The sequence below is a fragment of the Canis aureus genome, chromosome 32 (genome assembly GCF_053574225.1).
Source record: "Canis aureus isolate CA01 chromosome 32, VMU_Caureus_v.1.0, whole genome shotgun sequence".
Lineage (NCBI taxonomy): Eukaryota > Metazoa > Chordata > Mammalia > Carnivora > Canidae > Canis > Canis aureus.
In genome coordinates, this window is record NC_135642.1 from 5,076,680 (window position 1) to 5,088,434 (window position 11,755).

At 34.8% G+C, this 11,755-nt stretch overlaps 2 protein-coding genes across 2 annotated transcripts; both read right to left on the reverse strand.

Moving 5' to 3' along the window:
* Positions 1 to 1,786: 1,786 nt before the first annotated feature.
* LOC144302842 (olfactory receptor 4F4-like) lies at positions 1,787 to 2,706 on the reverse strand. Its single transcript, XM_077880408.1, is given in 2 exon segments — positions 1,787 to 2,100; positions 2,103 to 2,706. Coding segments are annotated over 2 exon segments (915 nt in total). The 5' UTR covers positions 2,704 to 2,706.
* Positions 2,707 to 8,091: 5,385 nt separating this feature from the next.
* Positions 8,092 to 10,039, reverse strand: LOC144303624 (olfactory receptor 4F6-like). Its single transcript, XM_077882075.1, has one exon. The coding sequence runs from the start codon at positions 9,186 to 9,188 to the stop codon at positions 8,250 to 8,252; it is 939 nt and encodes a 312-aa protein (XP_077738201.1). The 5' UTR covers positions 9,189 to 10,039; the 3' UTR covers positions 8,092 to 8,249.
* Positions 10,040 to 11,755: the final 1,716 nt, after the last annotated feature.

Consider the following 11,755-nt stretch of genomic DNA (forward strand, 5'->3'; position numbering starts at 1 on the left):
AATCTTAATATGAGAGAACTTGAATCCTTTTTTACATATTTAAGCATCATTTATATCTCCTTATATATCAATTGTATGTTCACATGTTTTGCCCATTTATTTTGTTTGCTGCTATTTTTAAGAAGTTCTCTATGCTTACCAGGCATTATTCTTTGTGATGTGGGTTGTAAAGCTTTCTCCAAATATCACATTTATCTTTTCTACTTTGCTCATGGTTTTGTCATGCATTTAAAACATTAATTTGATATAGTTAATGTGATCACTCTATACCATATTCATGGGTAACGAGGATATAAGTCATGTTTTCTGTTAATATTTGCATAGTTAAGATCAAAAGACTTATGCTTGAATTCACTTAGAAATTGTCCTGGCATATGGCATGAGGAATAGGTCCAATGTATCATTTCCTGTACTGCTATCTAGTTATTCTACCATCATGTTAGTAGCTTCTGCCTTTCTCCACTGATTTGAGATACTGCCATTATCATATACTTAATTTCTTATGTGTTTTTAACCTGCTAATGGAGTTTCTATTCTCTTTTTTCCCTGTGGCAAACATAATTTTAGTTCTCTTATCATCTGCTTCTTTTTATTTATTAATTCAAGCCTCACTTTGGAAAACTACATTCTATGTTTATTTATAATATTTAATGTTCAATTTTAGCCTGACATAGTGATACTTTTTGGAGAGTGGAGGCTATTTTTCAGACCCATTTGCCAAGCTTTCAAAAAAGTGTATATTTCCTGAATTTTTATCTTGAATTTTTGGTACATCTTTCTGGGATGGTAGGGTGTGGGAACATGAGTTCATGCTTACAAATAAATATATATATAACTATGATGCCCTCAAATGAGTATCTGTTAATATTGATGTGTATCCTATTTCTCAAGTACTTTGGGATAAATAAAGGTTGAGAATGTTTAGTTTGTTGACAATTAGGCTTTATATAAAAACAATAATAATACTTAATATTTATTGTGTCTTGATAATTTGCCACAAAATGTGTTATTTTTCTGATTTGTATCTATTGTGTCATTATCCCTCATAATAACCATATGTATAGGTATTTTTATCCTCCTTTTGCACATGTGGAAACACAGAGCAGTCATGATTAATAATGCATAAGTAGAGTTGCACCCTTCTCTTTTTGGCTTCAAAGTCTGTGTTCTTAAGAGCTAACCATGGAAAATAACAGGTATGGACCAAAATGATGTACTTTGTGCCAAGTTTGTAAGTATTTTTTACTACAAATGGGCTCTTCTTGTATGCAACAGGATGTCAAGTGTCTATAAGGCAACTTTTGGGTTGGCAGACTCACTCTTCTTGTCATTCCTGATAACTCATGGAATTTTAAGTTGCTATAGTGATTGGAGAGGAACTATGAACCATAACAATGTGAGGAGTTTCTTTTCTAAACCTCTTAAAAGTTAGCTTATAAATATGAATGAATTAAGCACCTACATAAAAAATTATAAACCAGGCTAGTTTCTGTGTTTCCATCAGTTACACTCAGGACCTCTCAGGTAGGTAGCCAGAGGAATATACAGATATTGACAGATTTATGCCACTGTTCTGAGGATTAGTGAAATAATATTTTAAAAACATATCAACTTTGTATCCAAAAATATAAAATGCAAAAGTGTCAAAGGATAAATTGAGGCAGTGTATGTGAAACCTCTTAGATAATTATTAAGGGATATGGAAATAGAAAGTAAGATTTTCATGAGGTTTCCTAAGTAATTCACCAACTTTACCATATGTCATTATCTTACAATTATGAGAGATTTAAGACTTTACCCTAGAGTTTACATGCCATTTTCTCAGCCATTTCAGTGCAGTCTTCATGTCCTTGTTCCTCAGTGTATATATAATTGGGTTCAAGACAGGAGTGACCACATAATAAAACACAGCAAGGAATTCATCTAATGACTTCATGGGGAATGGCCAGGCATAAATGAAGATACATGGTCCAAAGAACAAAAGAACTACTGTGACGTGAGCAGTCAAAGTGGACAGTGCCTTGGATGACTTGTCTGAAGGGTGCTGCTGGATGGTCACTAGGATGATAGCATAGGAGATGATTAGGAAAATAAAGAACACACAGTGAGCACACCAGTGTTAGCAATGACCATGATATCCAACCTATAGATATCTGTACAAGGAAGTTTGATAACCCTAGGGAGGTCACAATAAAAACTGTCAACCTCATTGGGACCACAGAAAGGTAAGTTCACTGCAAAGGCCAGCTGGCTGACTGAATGGAGGAAGCCAGTTCCCCATGCAGCAGCCACAAGGCCAACACACACAACTGTAGTGTAGCGAGGTGGTTTACAGATTGTTACATATCTGTCAAAGGCCATGGCTATAAGGATCACCAGCTTGCTCCCACCAAAAAAGTAAAGGATAAATAGCTGAGCAAGGCAGCCCTTGAAAGAAATGACTTTGTGTTTACTAAAAATGTCAGCAATCATCTTGGGGGCTGTGACTGAAGACAGACATAGGTCAATGAGTGAGAGGTTAGCCAGCAGGAAGTACAAGGGGGAGTGAAGGTAGGAGTCAGAGGCCACAGTTATGACAATAGGAAGGTTTCCACACACAATTCCTACATAGAATACAACAAAGAACACAAAAGGGAAAATCTGCAATTCCTGAGAATTAGAGAGTCTCAGAAAAATGAACTCAGTCACCATGGAGTAATTCATGTCACTTATTGATTCATTCCAGGAAACAGCCGGTGTAGTTACCTTGGAGAATAGAGTAAGAAGGAAGTCAAAATTATTATATTTCAGTTAGTCTCCTTTTATGTCATTCTGCTCACTCATATAATGACTATTATATAGTGCTATAAAGCACAGAAAAAGCCTTTATATCATAAAGGCTTTCAAATTGTACACAATCTAAACCCTCCATTTTTATATCACACTCGTTCTTTGATTATGCTTTATAGTCCAGTTACTCAAGTCTGCTCAGTTATTTCCACTTATGCTAAGCTTATTCCTAATGAAAGTACCTTTTTTCATGCTACTTTGTCTGCCAGATTAAGTTTATACCACCATCCTACATTTAACTTCTTTTCCCTTGAACTCCCAGTCTATATTGTGTAGGCACTATTTTTGCTTTTAAATAAATGCAATGTTATATGATATTTACATTTACAAAGGTGTTTTATGACATTCACTTCTGAAAAGTATTCTTAATGGTTTCATAGCCATCACAATAATTTTATATTACAGTTGTTGGAAACCTCCCTATCAAACAAAGGCAATCCTCATTCATAGTTTTACTATGTGAGGCAATTTGTAACGTATAAGTTTTGAATGTAGCCTATGGACTTGGAGTCACCCTCTTAAGACTTATTTTTACCTTTTTACAAATGTAGATATTAATTATTTTCAATTCTTATGGTGTTTTGCACAGTTTTTGTATATAGTTAGTGTACAATTGATTTAGATTATTATTAGTAGTAATATTTATCACCTCTGATTCATAGAGAAACTCCAGCTCTCCAATAATCATTTAAAAATTTTACTTATATTCTAGAAATAACAATTATGGCATGATGATTGAATTTAAGCTCCCTGTTTTCCCTGTTTTCCCATATTTAGAATGAATGCTCTGGATCAAAATTTCTGTTTTCCCATATTTAGAATGAATGCTCTGGATTAAAAATTCTCAAAATCCCCATTAATCTAATAATCTATGGGGCCTGAGTGAGGGACAGAATTCTAAAATAATTTTCATAGTTTCTCAAAAGCTTGGATAGAAACATAACAGTTAAAACAGATGCAAAGATCCAGTCTTAGGGATCCCTGGTTGGCGCAGCGGTTTGGCGCCTGCCTTTGGCCCAGGGCGTGATCCTGGAGACCCGGGATGGAATCCCACGTTGGGCTCCCGGTGCATGGAGCCTGCTTCTCCCTCTGCCTGTGTCTCTGCCTCTCTCTCTCTCTCTCTCTGTGTGACTATCATAAATAAATAAAAATTAAAAAAAAAAAAGATCCAACCTTAGGGGAAGTTTAAATAAATGAAGATTTTAGAAAAGAATGTAAGAGTTATGGAGCCTTATAGAGAATAGAATTTGTAGTTATCATTTAGTGATATTGAAATGCTTAGAAGAAAAAGAGTTAGCCCATAATAAAGATGAAAAATAGAAGAAAAAATAAATAAAATAGCATGAAAATAATAGGATTAAAGAAAGGTGATTTAGAAATGAAATGAAAAGTGAGAAAAATGAAAACTTTGTGTGAGAGAAAGTGTGATGGGGTTTAATAGGAGATAAAATTGAAAAAGGATTCTGGAATGCCTGCTAAGGGATTTGTGTTTTATTATGAAGCAAGCAAAGAACTATTGGAGAATTATTTGCAATTGTGTAATACTTTTCTAACATATAGTGAATAGTCTATACATAATAACCATTTTAAGTAGTAATAATAGGACGTTTGTCAACAGGATGTGGGAGATTTAAAAAATAGATGATGTAAATGATTTTGGTTTGAGTAATTGTGGAAATCAATAGGTCCTAGGGACATGTGAAAATATAGTGGGTTACTCTTACCAAATTTTTTGGAGGAGTGGTATTATTTTTTTCAACACTGCCTGATTGTGGTTATTACAACACCCTTGGAAGTTACACTTTTCATTATTCCAAATCCCATTCCTTAGCCCTATCCCTAATGCTCCTTATTACTGCTTTCAAAGTCCTGTAAGAATTTGACAATTCTAATTTTATTTTCAAGTATAAGGAGAAGTCTAAGAGTAAAACAAGAAATAAACCCTCTGTTCCCTTCTGCTTAGCACAGTAGTAAATACAATCATTGTAATCACTGACAATAAAGAGGATGGTATTCTTATTGTGAGATCATTTCTGATGTGACTGATTGGTTAGGATGGTTAAGAATCAAAGTATGCAACTTAGAATGGAAATTCAATATTTACTTATGTACAACCATCTCATTTCACTGAGGATGAATTCGATGCTCATATCTCCATAAGAAATATACCAAGGGTGATAGCTGACCAGTGGTTTCTCTTTTGCAGTGAAAAGACTTTATACCATGGTAACAAGTCAGAATTCAGATATGCTGTACTTCAGCAAAAAGAATTTCTTGTTCACTTTGTAAAGACATCTCATTTCCTGAGTATATGCTACTGAGGAGTGAGTGATGATAGGGGATTCTCAGTTACAGGGGATCCTTCACTGCTGTAATCCTTTCAAGCTCATATCTGATTCTTCAAAAGCGGTTCAAGGGGTTTTAGAAGAATTCTTTTGATTCTAAGTTAGATATTAAGTTTACTGAAGAAGTTCTCCAGAATCTTATACATTGGCTGGAGCATTCATGAAGATCCAGTTACAAAGGAATAAGAAAAATTTCCCCCATGCACTAGATTAAACTTAAAATTCAACATTTAGGGTGTTATGTTTGTCCTAAATATCTTTTAGGCTTCTTTAAAGAAAAATGCCTAAAGTCTTCATAAATTTCACTGAGATTGAAGTCAGGAGATTTGGGAATATTAGTACAATTTACTGTGTGATTTTGACATGTCATTTAGAATCTCCAAGCCTTAGTTTTCCTGAGCTCTTTGGATCAAAAGCTCTTAAAGACAAAATTCCACAATGTTAGGAGTATGATTTGCACCTTTATGTGAAAGAAATATCCTAAAACAGACTTCATTGGGATTGCAGGAAAGAGGGGGAAAAGGTGGGTAAAAGAACACTGAATCTGAAGTATATGGGGAAAAAGAATCTTTAAATAGAAAGGAAAGATAAGATTAACCTCAAAAATTCAGAAGAACTCAACACTTGGAACACTTGCATAGCATATACTAAGGTGAACAACACAACAGGGGCAATCCTTGTTAATATTCACACTAACTTTTCTAAGTATTTGCACTGACCTCACAGGATCCTTCCATTTTTCTTAAAGATGCATATACAATTGAATTCTGCCAGATGGGTTCTTACTAAAAGAAGCATCTCATTGTCAATAAAATGCTACACTTTGGTTAGTTCTGCTAATATAGTTCATGATCATTATTCCACCTACCTCCTTCATAACTGGAAGATGCTACGGCAATTTTCAGAGCAAGGAAGAGTACAGATTTTCCATTTTGCACTTTGTCTTGAAGGAAAAATTTCCAAGAGAATAAAGTCTGTCTGAATCATCCTCCTCCACTTGGTTAAGAGCCATTTATGAATGACCAGAGGCACTTGAGGAGATCTGGAAATATCCAGCCTGAAGTTTGAGTACTGAGACTAAGTCATATAGTGTCACTGGTTTTCCCTTAAGGACATACACACAAAATCTTCTTGAGTTAGGGACTGTCATCTCAAGCTATTTGCTCACTTAGGTATTTCTACTACCTCACGAATCTAAAGATGATTTTTTTTCTATGCAAATGAAACTTTATTTCCTTATCTTTCCCTTGATTTTCTTTATATTGAAGTATAATTGACATACAATGTGATATTAGTTTTCAGTGTGTAACACATTGATTTGACAATTCTGTACATTACTTAGTGCTCAGCATGCTAAGTGTAGTCACTATCTGTCACCATAGAACATTATTAAAATGTTATTGACTTTATTCCCTAGCTGTACTTCTCATCTCTGTGACTTATTTACTTTATTACTGGATGTTTGTACCTCTGAATCCCCTTTTTTTCCCTCTTGTCCCCCCAACCACCTGCCTTGTGGCAACCACCATTCTTTTTAAGAATCTATGTGTTTTCTATTTGTTTTGTGTTTGAGATTCCACCTATAAGTGAAATTATATGGTATTTGTCTTTCTCTGTTAAAGGTGACTTTAAAAAATCTTATTTATTTATTTGAGAGAGAGAGAGAGAAGAGAGAGAGAGAAAGCACAAGCAGAGGAAAGGGCAGAGAAAGAAGCGGGTTCCTCACTGAGTGGGGAGCCTGACATGGGGCTCAATTCCAGCATCCTGGGATCATGACCTGAGCATAAGATGGACACTTGATTGACTGAGCTACCCAGGGGCCCTCCCCTGTTAAAGGTGACTCTTTAAAGAAAGACTTTAAATCATAGTAAAACCAATAAGATACTCTTTAAAGAAAGACTTTAAATCATAGTAAAACCAATAAGATAAAGTTCTGAAATTAAAATCCAGATGGATTAAGAAGACAATAAATAATAATGCTTTGATATTATAAAAAGAGGAGAGCTTATAGCACTTATGACTAATTTTGGATAAAATATAGGGAAAAATACCTCGACCAATAATAAGAAAGTCTCATTCATTATTTGCCATTTTATTGAACAGCTTTAACTACAATGCAGCAGTTACAACCGAGTTTAGTCACTACAATTTACATTTCTTATATCAGTCACAGGAATATACCCAAGTGATTTCTCAATTGTGCTCCTTGACCCATCAGACTTTCCAAGTTTTATTTGGAAAAGTAAAGTAAAAGTAAAGATGTCAATCATCTTCTTTGTCCTAAGCACCCTGGCTTAAGAACAGGTACATTAAATAAGTTGAGATCTGAGTTGAGTACCTTTCTTTAGGTAATAAGATCCTTAAAATACTTCTATAATTGTAGATACTCTTTAGGGTGAATCAAGAAATGCTTTGAAGAAGACTGCAAGGACAACAGAAATTTGCTGTTGAAAAAAATAGAACACAGACAAATTTTGCATAATGCAAAATGCTAGAATCTTTCTAAAGTAATATTGTACAAAATATATTGACAACCAAAAACTGAAAACAATTCTTAAGATTTATAACATGGTGTTGCCTTCCTATTTATCTAACTTTAAGTATAATTAGGATGAGAATTGTTTCTTTCTTGATTTTTCATGGCTGCTGGTTTGTATAAACTCATATTTTATCCATTGGATCCACATAATTTCTATAAGAAACATTAATTGATTTCCAGTGATGCTTATGATCAGTATGAAGATACTGATAAAGCTCAATCATATGTACATGTATATATTTATATAGAGATATAAAACAATTACATGAAAATTGAATGTGCTCATTGATGATAATTGCAACTTAGTTTTATAGGTTAGGTAGGAATGTATGACACTTTATTTTTCATACTTAACAGATTATTACAGCAACCCTATTTGAAAGTATAGTTCTTTGATTTAATATCCTTTTTTTACATAGATATCTCAGTTTTTTAAAGGCAATAATGAAATTGTACATAATCCATAGTGTTCATGGTGATCACGAGGGTCCTGAAGGTCCACAACATTCATCTTGTGCTCTTACCAATAAAATCTGTTATGGTATGTCTCTAGAACTTACAACTTGTCGACTCAGCCTTCCCATTGCCACCTTCATATCTCTGTTCCTTAGAGTATAGATGGCAGGATTTAATACAGGAGTGATAACAAAATCCACAATGGCAAAAAATTTATCCATTGACTTGGTAGGGAAAGGCCACACATAGAGAAACATGCATGGAGTGAAAAACAAAACCAACACAGTGATGTGAGCTGACAGAGTGACAAATGCTTTGGACAAGTCTTTTGAAGAATGCTGTCTAACAGTGGCCAGAATAAAGATGTATGATACAATTAAGAAAAAGAATGTGCCCATAGATATGAAGCCACTGTTGGCAGTGACCACAAATTCTAGTCTGTATGTGTCCATGCATGCAAGTTTAATAACCCTAGGAAAATCACAATAAAAGCTCCCTACATTATTAGGGCCACAAAAAGGTAAATTTATGACAAAAACAAACTGAGATACAGCATGAATCACCCCAATGATCCAAGCAGCCACTACCAAAAGCATGCACGTTTTGGTATTCATGGTAGTGAGATAGTGGAGAGGCTTGCAGATCGCTGTGTACCTGTCAAATGCCATGGCTATGAGCAACACCATCTCAACTCCTCCCATAACGTGAATAAAGAACATTTGTATCATGCAGTTGTGGAAGGAAATGATTTTACAACCACTGAAAAGATCAGAGATCATTCTAGGAACTGTGGTGGATGAAAGGCCCACATCAATGAGTGATAGGTTGGCCAGCAGGATATACATTGGGGAGTGTAAGTGAGAATCAAAAATCACTGTTAACATAATGAAGAGGTTTCCTAAGATAATTCCAACATAGAATAAAGAGAAAAAAACAAAAAGGAAAATCTGCATTCCCAAGGATTGTGCAAGTCCCAGTAACACAAATTCAGTTACCAAAGAGCCATTTACTTGGTCCATTGAATCATAAGGAAGAGAAGACTCTGAAGTGATCTGAAAGAAATGAGAAAGGGAATCAATGTTAAGGTACTAAAAAAATGTCTTGAATGTTGATAATTTAATACTAGCTATTGACAGATCTTGTATTTAATTGATAGTAAATTATTTACAAATTAATGGGAACCCGGGATATGAGTTTGGTAGTATGACCAAAGCTGCACTCAGAGGCAGTCTATTGCTTTAAATTGCTCTTATTTGTTCATGTACATGGAGTAAGCAGGCAACTTAAGAAACTAGAAAACTAGAAAAGGATGTATAAAAGTCTGTGTTTTTGTGTTTCTGTTAAGTTACTACTGCTGAATGGTGTTTGTCTTGGAGTTTGAATGATAATTTTTGTAAACAGGAAATTTCGACAGTACATGAACCTGTTACCTTAAAGACTCTAAACTTCCATTTATAGCACATAACATAATATATTTATGAACTTTATTATAATATGAACAATCAGTGCAAAATGTGGAACTGAGTGTATTCAATGTGGTGCAGTCAGAGTTAGTAGCATGTATAAAGGACAGGCAGGGAATAACACATAAATAAAGGGAAAGAATAAAGATAGATGGGAAGAAGTGTAAGAAAATAAAAGAGTGGTGAGAAGAAGAAATAAATTCCTAAAAGTCAAATAGGGAGGATAAAATGATGATCAAAAAGGACATTGGTGGACACTGAGGAGAGAACTTGATGGGATGAGCACTATATATTGATGGGTGTTATACTATACGTTGGCAAATCAAACTTCAATAAAAAAATAAAATAAAAAATAATAAGCTCCCTAGGGGCAAAGAGCACATCTTTGCTTAGATTTCCTGTAATGGTTTAAATGAACACACATTGATATACTATAAATACCTGGGTATGAACTTTACCTGGGTTTTCATTCACTGCTTTGGGTATATTTTGACTGGAAGGATAGAAAATAATAATAAAGCTGTAGGGAAAATAATGAGTTGAAGACAAGTTAAGACTTTAAAATGTGAATCATTGGCTGTGGCAGTGGGATTGGTAGAACAGAGTGGTTAGTTGAACATCATGCATTAGTGAACTGATGAACTGACAGGTGAATCACCTCTAAAAAAAAAATTAGTAAGTTACTGATCACAAGCATCTGTTCAGCATCCAGGCATTATTTTTCTTACCTTCATTCTGGTATTTGTAGCTTTTCATAAATGTAAAATTAGAGTTTATGGTATAGGGATCCTTTCTGGTTTGTATAAGGCTGTATTGCCTACCTAAAACAGTGGCTGGCACATAGAGAGAGCCCAGGAAATATGTCATGAGTGTGTTTCCTAGGAACAGAAGCAGGTATTAAATTATTCATAGAAGAAGCAAAACAGTATCCCTCACAAATATAAAGAGAAATTTATTTAATAATACCTTCTCCTCAAGCTTGCATTTACTGGTATAATCCAGTTATAGATACATTAAAAAATGAGTATTTAACTGAGTGAAGAAATTTCTACCCCCCTTCTTCCAGATGTCTGGAATTAGCATGTATCATTGATGAGGAAATCCTTATGACCAGAGAGAGCTTGCTGGGAGAAAAAGACCATGCACTTGGTTTCTCTGCCTTTTTAGAAAACTCTGATGACTTTGTGAAGCTCTCAAGAATTTCTCAGAGGCCAAGTTCCCATACAGTTTGGTATCCTTCCTCTTGGAGATGTAAACTTTTTCAGTTATTCAGGGTCTAGGAAGACCCATCATTAAACAGGAAATATAGATACATATTGAACAAAAAGGATATCAGAATTATAGATGTGTATAGAAGTGGGAAAGAACTTTGAGAGAATCTTTTTCAGTTACTTCCTTGTACGTGTAGAGAGCCAACCCCATGAGGGTAAATGGCTAGCCAGTGTGTTCATAGCAGTATGTTCACAGATCCAGAACTAGAAGTCAGCCTAACTTCTAGTCCAGTGGTCTTCCTCAGTAATTCTTTATACTTCTTAATAGAGTCATGAAAAAAGCTAGAATTATTTATATTTCAAAGGATCACTCTAACCTAACTGAAAGTATCCTATTCAACCATGAGTTTTTATTCATTTAAAATAAAATTGGCCTTCCTTCCTGAAAGACATTTATCTTGCTCTTCCTAACCCGCTTTCCTGTTTCTTCACACAAACTAGTCAGTCCTTGAACACTTACTTCCATCTCAGAATTTATAACCACCAGTTCCCCTCTACCATCCCCTGGCACAGGACCAGAAGCTCTTTGACTCTGAGCACAGCCTCTCAGACTAGGCATTGGCTGGTTCCTTCCAATGCAGAGAAAATTAATACTGAAGGGGAGGGAATCACACCAGAATCCTGGAAGTTGAGGATTGAGATTTCCTCCCTCTGGTTTAAAACAAAATTTGGTTCTCAAATAAGGTAGAAATAATTAAGGCCAAATGTCTCTTTTTTATACAGCGGGGGGAAAATCTTAAAATGAGTTGGAGAGCACAAAAATCAGAAGCACATGAATCTTGAAAAATTTTCACATCAAGGAGATAAATTAAACATATCAAAAGATGTGTGTGTGTGTGTGGAATCGATTTG

What these genes read in the sequence shown, in the direction of transcription:
- LOC144303624 (XM_077882075.1), bottom strand. Translation starts at nt 9,188, where the DNA reads ATGGACCAAGTAAATGGCTCTTTGGTAACTGAATTTGTGTTACTGGGA.